This window comes from Ambystoma mexicanum, chromosome 11, assembly GCF_040938575.1.
Source record: "Ambystoma mexicanum isolate Mex_15411 chromosome 11, UKY_AmexF1_1, whole genome shotgun sequence".
NCBI lineage: Eukaryota > Metazoa > Chordata > Amphibia > Caudata > Ambystomatidae > Ambystoma > Ambystoma mexicanum.
The window spans coordinates 1,294,273,928-1,294,295,095 of NC_090934.1; the positions used below are offsets into that span (position 1 = coordinate 1,294,273,928).

Genomic DNA, 21,168 nt, shown 5'->3' on the forward strand with positions numbered 1-21,168 from the left:
CATCTGGGATTTGTCTTGTTCTTCATGCGAACGTTGCTTCATCGTTGGGATTCGTGCTTCTACTGCGACTCCCTCTCCGTCTGGGCACTCAAGCGTCATTTTCTTCAGTGGGAGGAGGTGTTTCAGTGCGTTCCTCCACCTCATTTCCAGATTTTCATTGACGAAAAGAAGACACGCCTTGTAAGTTCTTTACTTTTTAGGGTGCCCCGGCCAGGGTACTCCTTCCCGGGGTCTTCAGGTCCAGGAGGTGCTTGTGTAGCTTTGTCACCAGGGGTTCCCCTAAGGTGCGCCAGGGGCCTAATGGGTGTACTGGAGTGTTATTCGAGGGTTCCCGCAGTGGACCTGACCATACCAGACATTGTTCCGAGGGTCACCGTTTGGGTGCGAAGGTTAAGCCCCGCTCGTCTGTGGCTCTGGATACCCAGGGTTCGCCCGGAGGTCTCCATTTCTGGATCTTTCCACACTGACACCGGGGTACGCTCTGACGTCTTCATTTCTGGAGCTTTCCATACAGAGTCACGGCTCGAAGCCCCTCTACAGGGAGCTTTATGTACCAGGTTAACACCTGAGGTTCCTGTTGTTGAGGCTAAGGTCATCACCGACCGATCCGAGAGACCCTCTTTGATGGTCTTGTCAGTGAGGTAGATCCCTCAACCGTCCCATGCCCATGCTCAGGGTCATGGTGGTAACTGTTCTGTCGAGGGGCAAAGAGGGCGGTCACGAACCATTACCCCTCCACTACAGGCTCTGCTGAGGATCCTTGTGTCAAGGCTAGGTGTTGCTTAAGTCCCCTGAGGAGTCAATTGCTTCATCTCCACATGTGACGCAGTTCTCCTCAGGTTTCGACAAAATGGCGGCACAACCTCCATGGTCCATGGCGGCCATTTTGGATCCCTCTTACACGACCTTCACGCTGTCTGGTGCTGGGAGCATTCCTTTTGGGGCTGAGCAGCCTTTTCCATGCCATGTGGACAACAGAAATCCGTCCGTCTGTCATTTGACTGGCACGCACGGACACCGCTGCCTCATACAGTCGCGCTACCTCCTGCTTCCGCTCCACTGATTTACGTGGACACAGCCGGTGGTGGGCCTTCATGGCAACCATCCTCCTTGCGTTCATGGGGGTATGCCCCTCGCAAGCGGCCTCTGCCTGTGCCAACGCCAGAGCCTTCGGCTGAGGGTGAGTTTTTTGGGAAGTTTCAGATGCTCATGCACCCTGACCCTATCAAGGCATTGTGAAAGGACTTGGATGAAGGCCATGTACCCTGAGCCTCCTGTCCCACCTTTGGCTACGACTGTTCCGATGCAGCCACTCCCTCCAGCGCTCCCTTTTGGGCCTGCTTCATCTCTTCCTCCTCTGCCCCCGTTGTCTCCTATAGAGAAGACCATGGCACCGGACCAACACTTTAAAACCTGAGGTGGTATGCATGGTGGACCAGTCTTCTGTTCCCGCCTCGTTGGATGAGCCTCAAGCGGATCAGGACAGCGATGAGCAGCCCCACTTGGTGAGAGCATTCCCTGACCGGGTCCTGGATATGATGGCCCTCATTGACATTCCAGTACCTGAGAACCCCACTCCCCAGGAGGGGGTGCTTTCAGTAGCCTTTACCCTGTCACCTCAAGAGGGCACCGGCCTGTTCCTCCAGAAGGACTTCTTGGCAGAAGCCCGCAAGGTCTGGCATACACCCCACACTGGGCTACACCAACAAGAGAATTGACGCTCGATACAAGCGTCACACCTCTGAGGGGATAGCCTTATCGGCTTGTCCACTCCCGTCCTCAACAGTGGTGGCTACGGCCACCGTCCAGTCCAAGCCGACCTCTACATCTTCAACGGCAGCGGCCAAAATCCTATCCAAGGAGGATACACTTTTGGACTCCTTGGGCAAGAAAGTTTTTGCCAATTCGACGCTCCAACTTCATCAAGCGAACACCAAGCTCATCCTGGCAGCAGCCAATCTGAGGCTGTGGAAAGAGTTAGCTGATTTCCAGGAGTGCATTCCTGCAGATTGTCTAGATGACCTCAAAGCCAGTTTGTGGGATGCCAGAGTGTTGGCACAGGATCTACTGGAAGCTGCAGCACACCAGGTAGATAGCTCAGCTCAAGGCCTTATGGTAGGGGTTGACAACTCTCGCCATGCGTGGCTCCACGCGACAAAGTTTTCAAAGGAAGTGCAAGACAAAGTTCTGGACCTTCCTTTTGATGGCAAGGAATTGTTACATTCTTCTACTGACTAGAAGCTCACAAAGACCAAAGCGAATACCCAAACAACCAAATCTTTATCGGTGTTGGCGAAAGCTCCAGCTAAGGCCCCTTATAAACAGAGGTCGGTGGTTTCAGACTCGATACTTCTCTGGGCTCAGGGGGTTTCAGGATTGTCGTATGTGCCGAACTGAAGCTCCGGTTGGCGGGACCCGCCGAAAACAAGGTGGTCGTTTTTTTTCTCGACCATCAGCCTCTTCTCCAGGGACAGGTAGTCTCCCTGCTGACAAATCAGCAACATTATATTTTTTGTCGGTCGCACGAGACTCCGGTGGGAGGACGATTCTCGTCTCATATGGAGGCGTGGCATACCATCACCGAAGACCGGTGGGTTTTGTCCATCGCTCGGGTGAGCTTTCGCTTGCCCCTACCCCGCCCTTCAACCCTCCCTTCCAACAGATCAGGACGCCCTCCCTCCGAGCCGAGGAACAGAAACTTCTAGACCTCAGGGCGGTGGAACCTGTTCCCCTTGGGGATCAAGGGGAGGGCTTCTACTCTTGTCTGTTCAGTGCCCAAATGCAACCAGGCTGGCCTGCGCACTATTCTCAATCTTTCCCAGTTCAATCTTTCTCTTCCCCAAGAGAAATTAAAGATAATCCCGCCTTGCCAAATGAAGTCCCCTCTTCGGAACGGCGACTGGCTCAGTGTAGTGGACTTTCAGGAGGCTTACATGCACATCCTAATATGGAAGCCACATCGACAATATCTGCAGTTCTCTCTGGGAGAATCTTTTCAGTTCCATGTGCTCCCTTTTGGTATCAGCTGTGTGCCGCGTGTCTTTACGAAGATGTTGGTCATTGCAGCTTTCCTCCGGCTAATGGGCGTTCATGTAGATCTGTATTTGGACGACTGGCTCCTACACAATCCTTGTCCACAGACAGCATTGAACAATCTCTACTCTCTCCTCCAGCTCCTGTTCCACCTTGGGATGTCGGTGAATTGGCGGAAATCTTCCATGATGGTCTCCCAATACCTAATTTTCCTGGTTTTCTGTTGGAATACGATCAATACCAGGGTGTTCCTAATGGCGGACAGGATTGCAGAACTATCCACCACGTGTCGGCTCTTCTTCCAGTCTTTGCACATGCCGGCTTGGTGGTTTCAGAGACTTCTGGGCCGCATGGCTTCTTGCGTGCTTGCCCTTCCTCTTGCTTGACTGAAAATTATGTATTCTCAGCTGGCTCTTCGGAGCTCTTGGTCTCGGGCTTCAGACTCCGATTCCAAGAGGATCCCAGTTCCATCCTGCATGATGACTGATCTACTATGGTGATCCTCAACCAACAACCTTTCCGTGGGGACCTCCTTTCAGGATCCTGGCCCACAAGTGACGGTTACCACAGACTCGTCCCTTCTGGGTTGGGGCACGATGCTGGATCATCTCCAGGTATTTGATCTGTGGACACTTCAGGACAGGACACTTCAGGACAGGCAGTTTTCTGTCAATTATCTGGAACTCCTGGCTGTTTATCTTGCCATAAAAGCTTTTCAACCGTCCATCACGAATAAGGTGGTCCGTATTCGCACGGACAACTCTGTGGCGATGTTTTATATCAACAAGCAGGGTGGCACCAAGTCACCTCTCCTTGTGGACCTTGTCATTCAAATTTGGCCATCCAGCACTACCTCATCAATGTAACTGCAGACTCACTCAGCCGCCAGCTACGAGTGGAACTGAACAGAGGTTCTCCACCATTTTTCGCCAATGGGGCACTCCAGTAGTGGACCTTTTTGTGACTTTTGCAAACAGGAAACTTCCTCTTTATGTTTCCAGGAACGGTCTCCCTAGGGTACACTCTTGAGATCCCGTGGAACAACATGAAGGCCTATGCTTTCCTGCCACTTCCTCTGGTTCATCGGGCACTCTGCAAGCTCAGGAATATATCGAATTGCACTCTCCTGTTCATAGCTCCTTGGTGGCCAGCCAGATTCTGGTTCTCGGAACTTCAGCATCTGTCGATTCTTCCTCCGATTAGATTGCTGTTGATTCCCAACCTGCTTCACCAGTGCGATCACCAGATGTGGCACCCCTCTCCACAATCGCTCAGCTTGGCGGCCTGATGCCTGAATTCAGATCGTTAGCGCAGTTTAACTTTTCGGAGGACAATATGCGCATTAGCCAAGCGGACAGAAAACCTTCTGAGGTCTCACTATATGAGCAAATGGCTTAGTTTTTGCCACTGATGCCTAGCTAAGCAAATTGGCCCTAGGCATGGTACGGTTGACAGTCCCATCTTGTGTCCCACCCTGCAGCTTCAGGCATTCATATCTTGTCCTGCAGAACTTACTTATCTGCCATTGCAGCCTACCTGTCCACAGACGGCTGTTTTTTTCCTTCACCAATCTGGTCATTAAAAGGCATTTTGCAGGTCTCCATCTTTTTCCACCTGTGCGCACCCCGCACCTCTCGCCCCAAATGGGATCTGAATGTGGTACTCACTGGGTTATGCCATAAACCATTTGAACCTATGGCTACTACCGATCTCCAATACCTTTCATGGAAGGTCACCTTTCTGATTGCAGTGACATCGGCAAGGCGAGTAAGCGTGCTCCAGGCTTTGTCTGTGGAACATCCGTTCCTCACCTTCCATAAGGATAAGGTTGTGCTCCACACTCCTCCTCCTTTCCTGCCTAGGGTGGTTACCGATTTTCATTTGAACCAATCGATCTCCTTCCCTGTCTTGTTTCCTAACCTGGCATCTGATGCTGAGAGAGTATTACACAACCTGGACGTCAGGCAAGCCTTAACATTTTATCTCGACGGAAAGAGTCAGCTCGGGGGCTCCTCACAACTGTCACATTCGGGGACCCGAAAGGGAAACCGGCTTCCAAGGCAGCGATCTCCCGATGGATTGCCTCCTGCATTTCAGAAGCCTATACCATCCAAAGCCTTCAACCTCCGAAAGGCAGTCATGCTCATGTTGTATGTGGCAAAGCAGCTGCTGTTGCCTTCCAAAAGTATGTTCCTTGGGAAACCATTGCCAAGGCGGATACGTGGGCTTTCCAATCAGCTTTTTGTAAGCATTATTACTTGGACCTGAGCTCCAGGACTGATGCACAGTTTGGCCAGGCTGTTCGTAAGAACTTGTTCCAATAAAGGAGGTTTTTCCATCCACCCTAACTACCTGTGGTGCGTGCTTGGGAATCTCCCATAAGTATGGAGGAGAGGGGACAGGATGTAGGAGTATAACAAAGTTACTCACCGTAGTGACTACCTTAATCCTACTATAGTCACCTTTCCTCCATACGCGCGCCTGCTGTTCCCTCTGAAGTATCCGCTATTATTGCTTAAATGGTCTCGGGCCTGGCGATAGAAAAGGGAATGAAGGGCGCTGCGCAGGCAGAGCTCAGAAGGGTGGGGTTACGGCCACGTGCGGTACCCTGCGTAAAAATAGATGGACAAACATTTTTGATGCTTTTTTACAAAAGTGCTCTGGTCCTGTCCAGAAGGTCGAAATGTACCACAAGTATGGAGGAAAGGGGACTATGGACTTAGGAGTAAGGTAGTCACTTTGTTATTCTCGGGGCACTAATTCGAACAAACGATGGTTTGATCTTCCCAATGAGAGGCTTCAAAACATGTTATTTCAAACCCCCTCAGTACATAGCTGGTTGTCGGGTAACCGTGTGAAACACAATGCGCCTTCTAGGAATCATGGCATCCTGCATTTAGCTCGTGCCACAAGCCCAACTCCATGCATACAATGCAAGAGTGGCTGGCGAAACAATGGTCACAAGCAAGCGCTCTATGGGACGATCGGTGATGGTTTCGCAACCTCTGGTTTATTTGCTGCAGTGCCAGTCCAAGGGCAACCTTTTAAAGGGAAAACCTTTCAACACACCAGCTATCGTAGCCAGGCTCACAACCACGTGAGGAGCACACTTTATCCATCACATTGCACATGGGGTGTGGACACAAGCCTTAACCAAGAAACATAAACATTTTGGAACAACTTGCAGTCTTCAAAGCACTTCAAGCTTTCAAACCGCAGCTAGTACACAAGACATTGCCGATTCTAACAGACAGCACCACAGCCATATTCTACATAAACAAACATGGGGCAGGGGCGCCTTCTCCAGGGCTATCCAAACTAGCCTAAAACATTTGGCTATAGGCAATAACACACGTTTCTCCTGGCACAACGTGTTCATGTTGAACTAAATGGCAGATGGCCTGAGCAGAAGTGCAGTGCTGTCCTCAAAACACAAGGGGCAACTAAACACAAACTTGCTACACAACCTCTTCTCAAACTAAGGGTTCCCAGAAATGTACCTCTTTGCTACACAAGAGAATGTACAATGACTAGCTTACGCATCCACATTTCCCAATCGGGTTCCAAGGGAAACTCTCTACTGAATGAATTGGTGACGGAAATGTGCGTATGCTCCTTCCCCCACAACCTCATCTCAACACAATGGTACACAAGCTTCACCAGAAACAAGTATCACATAGCCTAATGGCTCCAATGTGGGCATGACAGACCTGGTTCTTACACTTACAAATGATGTCTTTGTCCTCCCATGAAACTACTATGTACATCCAACGTGTCACAGAATCAAGGGACAACACTTCACCCCTGCCCACAGGCATTGTACTTACCAGCCTGGCTCCTGAGGGTGTCCAGTGAAAATAACGAATAGATGTTAATGAATAACATTTTGTTATGACACAAAAATACCCCAAAAAAACACATTATTTATTACAAATATATGTGGGGTGCGGTAATGGATTAAAAGGGGCGGGAAGGGGCGTGGGGTCCGGTTATAATCAAAAAGAAAGGAGGGGGTTTGGGGTGTGACTGCCCACCCCAATACAAAATAAATTAATTTGGTATTGTTTCAGTATTTCCGTGTTGTTAATGTTAAAACATTTGTTGTTGAAATCATAGATCAGCCCCCGAGGTCATAGAATTTGGTCTTTTAAACCTAGACCAAAGGTGCATGAACTTTCTAAAAGAGACACGTAAGCCAAACGCAAGACATTGTTATTTCAACAATTGGAAACGTTTTGTGTTATGGTGCAAAGCACGTACAATCAATCCAATTGACTGTTCACCTTCACATATAGTACACGATCTACTAGATCTATTAGACTCAGGCTTAGTCTTCAACTCCTAGTACATCTATCTGCTCTCAGCATACACCACATCACAAAACAAAGTTTTGTGGTGGAAAGTGCCTGCAGTTAAAGCTTTTATGGAAGGGGTAAAAAAATGACGCCCACCAATTTCTGATCCTACTCCGGCTGGTACTTAAATATTGTACTTGCAAGGCTCATGGGTCCCCCTTTCGTGCATAGGTACGAAGCCAGTCTTAAAGATCCCCCCTATAAAACCGCTTTTTTGGGGGATATTGCATCTATTAGAAGGGTAAGTGAACTGCAAGTTCTATCAGTACAAGATAATGTTGTTGTTATCCACAAAGACAAGCTTGTACTGCGCGCACACACATCTGTTTTTTCACCAGAATTTCTCAAAATTTCATGTGAATCAGTCTATAGAACTTCCTGCATTTTCCAACACCCCACAAAGGCAGCAGAAAAAGCCTAATGTGTGACATAGTGTAATGTTTTATCCTATAGAGGACCAAAGCTATTAGAAAAATAGACTGTGTTTTTGCATCCATGGCCACAGAAAGAGAAGGTGAAAATATCAATTTTTAAAATGGATTGTCAACTGCATCCATCTTTGCTATTCTCTTGCTATGAGAATGTTGCATTCAAGCCTAGGTCACACGCAACTTTAGACACAGGGGCAACTCTAGCTTTCATAGCAAATATGCCCTTTGATGCCATTTGCAAATCTGCTTCTTGGAATTAAATTCACACTTTCACTCAATGTTATTGTTTAGAAACACATTCGAAGGGTGATACACAGGTGGGACAAGCAGGGGTAAAACATCTTCTGGCAGCGTTACTTTCAAATAACCCACCTTTGTCTCCAATGTACTGCTTGCTAATCTACGCACATCATGTGATTGTAGGTCGATCTACAAGCCTCAGAAGGCATACATTATTTACTGTCATCGTATTTCTGATGCTTGTATCTGCTTAGATTCACATGCGCCCACCCTTCCTCCCCTATTGGAGTTGAAGGTTCTTGGGTAAGCCTTAGATATTTTACACACCTCATAACAACCTACTCTTGGCCCTTACGCTTTACTGGCCCTCTTGTCCGAAACAAATAATCGGAGGGACCTCGACGCTTGAGGGGATCATGAGTACAGTGGATGTCACACTAGGAATCAGATTACGAACATGCACAATCAACGTACCTTTTCGAACTTCAAAAACTTAATGTACAATATTCCATGCCTACTACTAGATGTCGGCCTATGCAAAGTATGTGAATCTAAGCAGATACAAACATCAGAAATACGATTACGGTAAGTAATGTATGCCTTATCCACGCCCCTTAGGAGGAGATGGAAAGCATTTGACTCAGTAACAATTGCAACACAGGTACGTACTCGGATGCATGAAATTCCGTCAAAGACACTTTCGAATAACCTCAGAATAGTTTTCCTAACACTTAGTGAGTCCAGGCCTAAGATGGCTTGGGGCCTTGTTCCCTAAAAATTTCAGTTCCAAAGTTATACTTTTCAGGTAGATTTACTAATAGATTACTTGATACAAAAGACAATAAGGTAAGTAAAGTTCAGTTAAGTAAACTCCCTCAATCCCAGACACTAAAATAGGTAAGTACATTCTTTATTTCAGATTAACAAAAAATCCATAAAAGATGCAACATACACAACCATTAGACACAATCTATTAAAAATTCAAACATAAAATCATAATTCAAGATAGGACTAGGAAGGGATTTTTAACCAGGCCTACATCAACCAAAGTTGCGAGAATGATTTAGGTGCACCTTATGCCTATGTAACCCTATGGAGACCAGGTGGGGGAAGGAACAGATACACACCACTTTTGAGGTTTTGGAATCCATTGGCGACAGTCTTCTGTGCTTGGTCTGGTCTTGGAAAGCCCATGGTAACCTGTACAGAACTCCCCTTTGGACGCAGGATTTAGTTTTAGGTGCAGTGCTTCGGTCTTGGTTCCAGGCACCTTCCCTGGTTCCAACTGGATACCCAAACAAAGAAAAGATGAAGACTTCTGTGGACAGGCAACATCGGCACACCTCTAGAAAGAGAAGATAGATTGCCACAGGAGTCATCACGATCAGGCGGCGACAAGCAATCTTCAATCATGCACTGTCCACCGGCTGGTCCAGGGACACTTCTGAAGGCTCAGGAGGCACAGTTCCTCGAGCAGGTGTCAAGACTGGTTGTTCAACCGTTCCAGTTGTCGAAGCATGGTCGAGGGACTTGAGTTATGGTATAGGAGCAGAGCTTCTCCGGGACTTCACTAGAGTTAATGCCGTCAGCTGCAGGGGTCATCCTCCGTTTGTCAACTGGCTGCTGTTCTTTGCAGAAAACCTGGCTGCGATCATGATCTATGACTGCAAGAGTCCTATTTTTTTTAATTATTTTTTTAAAGCCAAAATCTGGGCTGGAAGCTCGCCCAAGTCTAACAATGGTAAGTATCTGCACCATTCAAACTGGCAGTGGCTGTCCAATTATGGATAGCCACCGGCCACATCTGCCGTGTACCAGAAAATCAGCTTTCCCCCAGGAAAGAGCTTCTGATATATGGCGATTCTGGACCAAAGTGTGCAAGAAGAAGGCCAAATAACAATATGTGTGTGTATACAAAAAGGGTGAGTCCCTATTTTTTGTTAAGGGAGATTGAGCTAACAATGGGACTGCATTCTGAGAGAAAAAAAAGTAGCAAAAGCTCAATTACCCCTCTTTTTGTCCGCCTTGCAATGGTATCAGGAACCAAGGTATTTTTTGATCGATATCTTTATCTAGGCGTCGCATAAAGACATATCATTGTCCAGAGAGCATTCAGAATAAAAAAACATGATATTTTAATAGGTTAGATTACACACTTCTATAAATGGTCGGTGCTTTCCACAAGCACCTCCAGACTTTAGTAACAAATTTGAACACACAGAATTAAAAAGTCCAGCAAAAAAACACACACATATTCTGTTCGTGGTGAGACTAGGGTTAGTAAAGTGACAGTTCTTATGAAACACCTTTCCAAATCAATTGTTTAGATTTCTGATTCTGTTTGGGGAAACCAAAACATTAAATGCGCAGCAAGAGAATTTTAGCGCTGCAAAAAAGGCACATCTATTTTTGTGTCAGGATGTCTACATATGTTTCGGCAACAATTTGCATCAACACCATCCCTGGTGTTCTGCTGCTCTAGTTGTAGCCCTCTTCAGAACAGGAAACTGTTTTTTAGGTTGATATAAATTCAGGGAACCCCAGGTATTCACTTTATTTTCCAATGCTGAAAAGAATGGGAATATGGAATTTGTGTTAGTGCTTGGTCTGAGATACAATATAAAAGCTCTTCTGGTAAAAGTTCATGCGAAATGGATACCCTGTTTTCCACATTCCCAATTGGCACTGACCTTTATATGCTTTTGTGGTCGGACTCGAAGTTTTTGATTTTTGTTGTAAACCACACAGTGAAGTCACTCCTTATTTTCTGTGTCATAAACCCCTTGTCGCCCATTACCTCCTTTTCAAACATAAACCATGATAAATATTCTGGTTCATCATTCAAACAGTCCAGATTTCGAAAAGAGGAGACCGTGACCTGGCCTTGCGCAAATGCGAACAAAAGTGGATTTTTGATCTAGACACTGTGAAAAATGGCTTAAATTCGTCAGTCGAGTGGGGTATTTTCTTTTGAGTGCAAAAGTGGCTGCCAGCTGATCAGATCAAGGCAAAAAGGTTTTTCCAAAAAAGTGGTTTAAACTACAAGTACAGAGTCGGCACCCTGTGAATATCTTTGAGGGTTGTGTGGCATTACTGCACATATGAAGAAAGACCATTTTTTCTGCACTGTGATAGCCCAAAATGGGCTTTTAATATCACATTTAGGTCGCCACACACGGTCTCTCAAAATACCAGAATGCGTGTTGTAGCATTTACATTTGAAATTTAGTATTTAAATTACGATTACAGATTACAATCAACAGAGTACAAATGTACTCCTACAAGAACAAAACAAAAAGGAGCTTGGTGACATACACTCCAAGATGGCCGCCAGCGTCATTAAGCAAAAATGAATAGACGTCCAGTATCCGCACGCGGTAGTCACATGACACGCGAACACAGAAAAAACACAATCTCCTCCCTCGCGGTACCAACTTCGATCGAGTGGGTTCCCCACGCGAATACTGAGAGGAGCTGCACGATGAACAAGGAAGACTGACCTGCGGATTTCCTCAAAAGGTAAATAAACTGTAACCCCGCGACCCGCTGCTCTCTCTATTTTAAAGCAATAACTGCGGAATTCCGCGAACAAGCGGAAATTAAGATACTGTAGTCAACATGGGGTACATGCCTTAAACAACGTTGGGTCTGTCTCCACAGGTCAACTAAATAAAAGAAATAGACGATACTTTTGAAAAATCATTGACGGCGCAAAGGTGCAGAAATTACAAGATCCAACGCGTAACCGAAATTAGAGGACTGGGATTTGAAATCACTAGGTCAGTAAAGAATGCAATTAAGTCTGCACCTTGGAAGATGAGCATGTCAATAATGTTCTACCAAAAACCAATATATGCAACTTTTTTTAGGTCCAAAGTTTGAAGTATCTCGACGTAAAGACTAACATTGGTTTGAAGCCGAAATAATAAAGGAGGAATTTATTGCATGACGACACACAGAAAATAAGGAGTGACTTCACTGTGTGGTTTACAACAAAAATCAAAAACTTGAGTCCGACCACAAAAGCATATAAAGGTCAGAGCCAATTGTGGAATGTGGAAAACAGGGTATCCATTTCGCATGAACTTTTACCAGAAGAGCTTTTATATTGTATCTCAGACCAAGCACTAACACAAATTCCATATTCCCATTCTTTTCAGCATTGGAAAATAAAGTGAATACCTGGGGTTCCCTGAATTTATATCAACCTAAAAAACAGTTTCCTGTTCTGAAGAGGGCTACAACTAGAGCAGCAGAACACCAGGGATGGTGTTGATGCAAATTGTTGCCGAAACATATGTAGACATCCTGACACAAAAATAGATGTGCCTTTTTTGCATCGCTAAAATTCTCTTGCTGCGCATTTAATGTTTTCGTTTCCCCAAACAGAATCAGAAATCATTTGGAAAGGTGTTTCATAAGAACTGTCACTTTACTAACCCTAGTCTCACCACAAACAGAATGTGTGTGTTTTTTTGCTGGACTTTTTAATTCTGTGTGTTCAGATTTGTTAATAAAGTCTGGAGGTGCCTTGTGGAAAGCACCGACCATTTATAGAAGTGTGTAATCTAACCTATTAAAATATCATGTTTTTTATTCTGAATGCTCTCTGGACAATGATATGTCTTTATGCGACTCCTAGATAGATAAGAAAGATATCTATCAAAAAATCCCTTGCTTCCTAATCCCATTGCAAGGCGGACAAAAAGAGGGGTAATTGAGCTTTTGCTACTTTTTTTCTCTCAAATAACAATATGGCCAATGGGCAAGTAAAAACGTTTTGGCATGGCCATCTTGGGGATCTAGCTGCCTTTAGTAGCCATTTGCGGTAAATGCAAAAGTGCACTAGTAAAAAGTATAAAACATAGAAAATAATCTGCTGCCACCACCTCATCCATGGCAGATTGTAAATGTAACCAAAAAGCCACTTCAGGAAAAAATGATATAGACACAAAGTATCCTAACCACACTTCACTTTAGGTTGGTGTGTGCAGTTGTAACAATTCAAGAAATTCACAGTACTGATAGTGTTATGAACTGATCAGTTTCCCCATAATGAGCAAAAAGACAAGGGAAGTAAAACGGAAGGCTTTACGTCAAGACTAGTTTAAAAAAAAGCAAAAAGAAAGGGTGTCCTAAAGAAGTCAATGGGAGGAAAGCAGCAAAAAGTAAATCTTTCTGGATTCTTCTAGTGTCTATTTCACTCATTAGTTCAAACCGCAGCAAGCTCCCAAAAAATAATTCTCCCTTTCCATCCAGAGCAAGGTCTGCAACTTGTGGCCCTTCAGATGTTTTGAACTGGCACTCTCAGGACCACTCACCATTGTCCCTGCGGGTTAGGGCTTAAAGGATTTGTACTCCAGAGCATCTTGATAAAGAAAGATTTGCTAGGCACGATCCAGAGGAAGCAAATTAATAGCTCGGTTTGTAATAAAATGCTATTTTGGTGATGAAACTATAGAGGTGCAAAATCAAATCCTGAAAAAGATCCTTGCAATACAAATGTCAAAATAATGCATTGTTTACCGGTTATGTGAGAGTCCAGAATGGTGTTTCAATACTGGAACCACACCAGTCCATTAATCGTGGCTCACTGTTCATCACATTCTGTCCAACTAACTTCCTATTAGCTGGAGGGATGGCCAGAGTCTGGTTACTTGAGGTGTGATCAGGGCCCTAGCCTAACACAGATAATGTTTCTGTAGAATTGAAGACTGAGGTGTAGCAGAATGTCCTTAAGGAATTGAAAGATGTGATTGCCTAGCTCAGTAATGCCAGCTGTGCAATAGTCACTCATAAAATATGGTTGTCTGATTAGCATGACATCTTATGTTTTGATTTTGTTGAGGGCCCTGACTCTTGGATATTCAAACAAACTTCTTGACTGCAGAATAGTGTATGTGCACAGTTTTCTTTTATTATCTTTGTATTACTTACACTTCAGTTATGCATGTTAGGTTATTTTCACAAGCTACAATGTCCATTAACATTTTTCCTGAACAATACAGTATTCTGAGGCCTATTTTTACATATCCCTCACATTCTTTGCACAAAGCCCAGACGAAATAATGTTTTCATTTAGATAGACTCGTTCGTCCACAGTTTCTGCTAACTTTCTTGTAAAATCATGTAGCTGAACTTCTGACTTAAAATTATTCTATGCAATATTTTTGTTTATTTTGGTTTCAGAATGTGGGGGTAAAATGCACTTAAGAGAAGGAGAATTTGAAAAGGCACACACGGATTTCTTTGAAGCCTTTAAGAATTATGATGAGTCGGGAAGCCCCAGGCGAACCACTTGCTTGAAATATTTGGTACTCGCAAATATGCTGATGAAGTCTGGAATTAATCCGTTTGACTCTCAGGAGGTAGAGATGTAAACTATAATAGCAGCTAATACAGAAGGCTGTGTGTCTTTGTTCTTATAAAACTAAACTGTATTTTGTTATTTTAGGCTAAGCCGTACAAAAACGATCCAGAGATTCTAGCGATGACAAATTTAGTAAGGTAAGACAATACAAAAATTCTGTAGTAGTAACCCAATTTCATAGCTTAATTATCTTTTATCATCTTTTTTAGCATTTAATATTTTTATAGCATGTGTATTTAAAGCAACAGTCATGTTTTTTAAGTTTAGCACTCTTAAAAGCAACATGCATAGCCTGTGTCTCCTTGTTTCTAATGCAGATCACTGTTTCTTTTTTACCTCTGAATTCCCCTACACTGACTTATATGAAGGTGTTTGCTTAATATTAGAAAGTGTGACTTGACTTGTTTAATTTCTTTACACTTTGAAGTGCCTATCAGAATAACGACATCACAGAATTTGAGAAGATCCTGAAAACGAATCACAGCAACATCATGGACGATCCCTTTATAAGGGAGCATATTGAAGGTATGTTGCTGAGATCATGACAGACTCAAGATTACACTCACCAGTCACATTGGAATTTCAGAGCATAAACCCCAAAGGACAACAACCCTGTCCAAGCCTCCTGCAGGAAAAAAGGAGGTGGTTGGTGTTGGGTAGATTTAAATTCTTTGTCACAGTCTCCTTCATATGTGAGTCCCCCAGCACCTTTTGTGACAATTGTTTTTTGGTCTGCTCCTCTGAGTGAGTGGGAGCCTTTTTTCACTCTCCCTCATTCTTTTACCCTATCTTTTGTAGATCTTTTTATACCTTTTTTCTTGACCTACTTTATTTATATTTATTTATTGCTTGTTAGGCGCTTATACAGCAAGTATGTTCTGTTTCAAATCACCCCCAGGGCAACAGGGTGGGAGCATGGGAATGATTGTAAAGTACACAAAAATATTAATACATTGGGGTAGGGGGGCGTCCAGGGGCGCCAGGACTCACCTAATATGAGTATTCAGAACGTGCAAGGAAGAGGGCAGTGGGGGTAGGTGCTGGAGTGTCTGTGCTAGTGGGTGAGCCACAGATGAAGTGTAAGGTAAGTGCTACACGGGGTGGAGCAGCGTTGGGTGCAAGTGCCAGCCACGAGAGCAGAGGGTGTGCCCAAGGCAAGTGCTGAAGGTAAACAAAAGCTGGGACAACTGGATGTGGGAGGTCAAGGGCCCTGAGGATGCATATGGGCCCAGGACACCAATCACATCAACTGTGAGATTAGCAGAGGAGAGAAGAAGGGAAGGAGGAGGTAAAGAGGAAAGTCTTGAGGAGCCTACGGAATTTAAGAAAGTCCTGCTCAAAGCAGAGGGTGAAGGGAGACAGTTCCATAGGAGGGAGCCAGCTGAGGAAAGCAATCGGCCTCCTCTCTGTTTAGCGTAACACTTATAGTTGGCGCCAGAGGAACGTTGGAGGTCTAGAGGGAGAGTATTTAGTAAGAGAGAGTTGAAGATGGTGTGGACCCCGGCCCCAGACAGCCTTGTGGATGTAGATAGATTTTAATTTTAATCCGTGAACCAATCTGGAGCCAGTGAAGACTTTTTAGAGCAAGAGAGATGTGGTGCTAGGGCTTTAGGCCCAGGGATAAGTCTTGCTGCCCTATTCTGGATTAGCTGGAGGGGGTCACGGAGTAGAAGGTAGATTCTGGAGGAGGCTATTGCAGTAGTCCAGCCTAGATAGGACCAGGGGTCGGGAAACATTGAGTTTCTGAGGGGAAAGTGAGGAAAGGGAGAATTCCTTTGAGAAGGAAGAGCTGAAAGTGGGACTTCTTGGCAATGTCCCGAGTGTGGGGGAGGAAGGAGAGAGAGAGGCGTCGATGGAGCAGGGGGGCGAGCCCCTGGAGGAAGGCCAGGATGAAGGAAAGGAGGGAGCATAGGTCATAATGGGAAGGATCTCATTTTTACTGGCATTGAGAAGAGCTCGTTGGAGGTGCACCAGGACTGGATGGCAGATAGGCACTCTGGGATGATGGAAGGTGCAGAAAGTTCGAAGAAGAGTTGGGTCGTCTGCATAACACTGGAAGTTGGGGAAGAAGGAGATAAGTGCCAGCTGAGCAAGGTAGATATTAAAGAGCCAAGGCGAGAGGGTGGTCCCCTCGGCGACACCACTGGTGGAGATTGAAGTAGGACAGAAGGTTCCCAGATTGAATTAGGAAGAATGGTTTAGTTAGGAAGTATGTCAGCCTGTCAAGTTCCCGCTCCGAGATACCGTGGGTATCTTGGATCCTTTGAATGAGGATGGAATGATTGACCGTGTCAAAGGCAGAGGAGAGATCAAGTAGGATGCGGACAGCGGGCTCCAGAGATGCAAGCCCTTATGGGAACCTATGTTCACATGGGTAGACTGATATTTAGTATCCTTCCTTTTATATTTTGAGATCAGCACACCCCACCTCATGTGGAGTGCTGAGGGGTTACAGAGTATGCCCTTTCCCACTGCTCCTGTAACCCTTTGGTTACAGTGACAAGCTAATCTGAAAGGCTGGTGGCTCTGGTTTTATCCTGCCTACTTCTGTGCAATTTACTCCCAGGCTGTACTCACAGCCGCGGTAGTGCACACAATGGTGACTGATCTCTTTTCACCAATTGAACATGGGTTCTCCTTTTCTGGTACTTCTGCCATGCTGTGAGGGGGAGGTCCTGGTTTGACTTTTGTCTTCGGCTGGATCCCTTTGTGAACCCCGCCATGGCTCCATTGTGTCTGTTAGGACAGGAAACTGGGGAGGACTCAAACATTGCTGTTCTTTGTCTCCTGCTTCAATTGGGAGGCAGCCAACACCCAGAGTTTGAATAGTGCATGGGTGCTGATTGGCTGGGTTCCTGCATAAGAGGCATGTATCCATGGGATGAAGACAAGCTGACCCCTGGAACAGAAAAATTAACGAGGAGGAAGAGGTTAGATGTCTTTAGCCACTTCCAGATGACCAGAGATGCCATCTGAGTAATCACTACTGTCTGGCCCCTTCCAAGCGTCAGGAGAACTCCGAAGATGACTACTCTCTCCTTTAGGCTGGTGGGACCAATCAGTCTTAAAACGGCCTGCATTTCAAGTCACCCCACGTCAAGGTTTGACCTTCTCAAGATGCAAACAGCCAATACACTGGGACCTGTGGCTACTGTGCGGTTTATTGTCTTCTTAAGATAGAATCCTCCTGAAACTTTAGACTCCTTCCAGACATCCAGAGCCAAGATTCCACTCTATGAAGTCCTCTCACCAGAGTGCTTTCCTTGAGAAAGCATACACAAGTATTTTACTTACATTATGAATTGCATACTGACATTCTTAAAGTATACAAAAGTGTGTTGCTTACTGTGAATATTGTATTGGTTCTTCTGTGCTTATTGAATGGTATAGTACTTGTTAAAGAATTATCTTTACCTTGGTGTATATCCTAAAATAAACCAATAAAAAAAAACATATTGTGTGTCAGTGTTTCTTTGGCCTCTGTGTATACTCTAAGTTATTTTTACTGCCTACGGCCCCTCCTCCCTCATAGGATGAGCCTGGCTGCTAAGCCATTGTTAAAAAAACGTGTGTGGTTCAGGCCTCTACTAAGTCTTGTAGCTCTGTGTCCCAAGTGTGAGTCTTCTAAATTCCTACATAAGGTGGACTTTTGTAAAGCTCCCTAACAATTAGATACAAGCATTGTACTAACAGGGATGACAAATAGTATCTGCATCTTAATACCATTGAGGCGGCAATTGCTGCAAATAGAAAGTGTTTAGTGAGTACTACCTCAGAAAGTACCATAGAAATTAAAGATGAGAACTGAAACACCCGCCCCCACCTTCACCAAAATAATGCGAGGAGCCAGGAAATCCTTAACATAAAAACAGGAATCCAATGTAGAGTCTAAGTCATCCATGAACCTTGGGATGACAGTTCCTAATTTGTTTTGCAGTATATAGTTCTAGCCTGATGGATCCTTACCAGGATGTAGAAGGGACAGGATGTTAAACACCCTTAATACAGGTATATTGTAAATCACAAATGCTGACCCATTTTAGTGTTTGTCAAACATCAGTGCCTCGGGTAGAAAACCTCACAGCACTGTTTCCTTAGTTTTGGTTGCGTCAGGGAACCCCCTCATAGATATAGGGAAATATAAGGTGTTCTCCTTTTTAAACTTCAATAAATGTTTATGGCAACCAACATGAACCCACTGTGTCCAAGTCCTACTACTACACCCTTAAAATGACTTGGAATTACGCTCAGACTGCATGCCATAAGCATTGTTAAACTAAAAAATACAAAACCTCCCGTTGTCCTCCCTTGTGCCCCAATGAAGTGTCCTACATGCGGCTGCACGCCTCAAGGGTCTATGCAGATAAGACCACATCACCCTGGCCCTCATTGACCTTAACTGGCTCCCACTGCATGCATAAATCACCTTCAAGTCTTGCTGCACCATCGATAAGGCAGTCACCCTCGAGTCATACAGCTACCCCACGGAGAAACTCAGCATCTCCGGTGGACAGTGCACCACCAGAAGCCAGGTCACGTGCAGACTTAAAATCCGCCGCTGCATAAAGGAAAGGGCCAGAAAACAAGCCTTCTCTCCCTACACCCAAAGACTATGGAACCTCCTCCCCGTCGGCATGAGACTCACCCCCACTCTCCTACACATCCGAAAAGAACTCAAAATCCACCTTAAAGGAATAATTTGTCCTCAACACCTAGGCCATCATGTCACCCCTTGTGCCACCTGACTCTCCAGGCGCCGCCCGCCACCCGGTACAGCTGTGCCCCTCCTATGTATCCCACTGTATTCTACTCCTGCTGTACATCTGTTCTGTTCCCTCTGAAAAGCACTCTGGTATGCATCTGTACTGTTGTATACCTCTGTAAAGCGCTGTTAGGACAGTGTTTCTGAACTCCAAATAAGCGCTTCATAAAACCATACATCTGAGACAGTACATAAGATCCACTCTTAGTATAAGGCTGTACCACCTGAGAGTGTTGGTAGCCTGGACAGAACAGCCAAGCTTATCTTAGGAGGTAGAGAGGGCTGTTGCTTGGTACGAAGGAATTGTAGCATACATAAGGTCCAAAGAAACACTGAAACACTATGTATTGTATAAATAAAGGGTTTATTTAAATAAAAGTAAGCCCAGATAAATCTTGGGGAAATAAGTACTTTAACATAACATATATAAACACAATTATAAACTAGCTCAATACTTAAGGCATACAACCCAAAGTATAACCTTATTAAGAATAGGAATCGGCAGTTCAAGGTGCGTCAAACCTACAACACATTCATAATGGCAGTCAGCTAGCTATTCATGTGAAGTAAAACCAGGCTATATATACTTTTAGAATACAATCAGTACTTCAAGGGTAGTTGACCCAGTCAGTCATGCAGTGACAATTAGTTATGAAATCACATAATAAACCATGTAAGAATAGCTCAGGGTCTGGAGGATAGATCAGGGGTAACGCGTTTGTCTTGGAAGCTAGACAAATCCTAGCAACAGAGGTACGAATGCCCGCCGGGCGCTTGAAAACCAGCTTCGGAGTGGATGTCTTCAGGAGGCGGCAGCCATGACAGGGTCCCTGGATTCTTGGTCTGGAGACAAAAGAACTGGCCACTGGATGGGAACTTGCAGCAACAGTCATCAGAGGAGACTTCAGCAAAGGGTTCTTCACAGATTCTTGCAGCTTTGTTGATTTGGTGCCTTTTTACAGCAGCCTGATGAACGAATATCGCTGGTTGGATTATCTTCACTTTCTTTGTCCTGTACTCTGTTGGGACTTAAGGGATTCAAATCGTGTCTCTGAAGGTCCAGCAGGAGTCAACATTTTTAGCTGCATTCAGAGTTCAAAAGACCATGCATTGCACTCTGTCTCTAGTTCCCAGGCTATTTGTGTTTTGTAGCCCAGCAAGGTCACAGCTACTTGTGGGATGGTTCAGAACGCATGTGTTCTTGAGACTAGTGGATGTCACTAGCTTCTGGGTAGGAATAGTCACATTTGAGACCCCCAGGTCGATTGGAAGGAAGGGTTGCATCAGGCTCCGGTTACGCTGGAAATCACTACAGACGTCTTTTCTTCTTCTTCCTCTTTGGTTTCAGCTCTAGTGGTCGACTTGTCAGCAGCTTCCAGGATCGGAGTATTTATCAGGAACTACAGCACAACTTCTGCAAACTCTCCCTGCAGTTTACATAAAAGGGCAGTCTGGCTGCCCCCCAGTGTGACTTGGTTCTTTTCAGGCAAGATGAATGACAAAGGGCTGCAGAATTTTGGACTCCTCCCTCGCTTTCTCCCTTCTCAGACACTCTGGAGCCTAGGCAGGGAATAGAAAGGATTCCCGCCAAGGCCAAAACTTCTACTGAGGTCGTTCCCACCTAGAATGGTAGGGGAAGACCCCAGACACAACAAGCAAACAAGAAATGGCGAAAAAAAGGAGCCGAGTATTCTACCAGAATGTTGGCCCTTCTGTGCATTACCAAGTAAACTTGCAATTGTAACAAAAATGTTACCAGGTAAGTAAGAAAGGGGATACCTTGTATCCCCCCAGCCCTCCACATAAGGTGGCTGTGCTGGCTTCACTTAAATCACTATAAAGGGGATGTGAATCTCACTTTACTTCTTGGGAACAGTAGTTCACCCAAGAAATAAGAGAATTTAAAAGGAAGCCACTACATTTAAAATGCTGTGTGCTGCCATAGTATATTCTTTCTCCTTCTATCCAGGTGTCCCA

At 45.1% G+C, this 21,168-nt stretch overlaps 1 protein-coding gene across 2 annotated transcripts in view; it reads left to right on the top strand.

The window, feature by feature from the left end:
• The window catches only part of COPS2 (COP9 signalosome subunit 2), a 764,758-nt gene that overhangs the window by 612,161 nt on the left and 131,429 nt on the right, over positions 1-21,168 (top strand). For both annotated transcript variants that reach the window (XM_069624784.1, XM_069624783.1), the window contains exons 8-10: positions 14,249-14,427; positions 14,514-14,566; positions 14,857-14,954. In XM_069624784.1, coding sequence (XP_069480885.1) covers positions 14,249-14,427; positions 14,514-14,566; positions 14,857-14,954 — 330 coding nt within the window. The remainder of the gene's footprint in view (positions 1-14,248; positions 14,428-14,513; positions 14,567-14,856; positions 14,955-21,168) is intronic.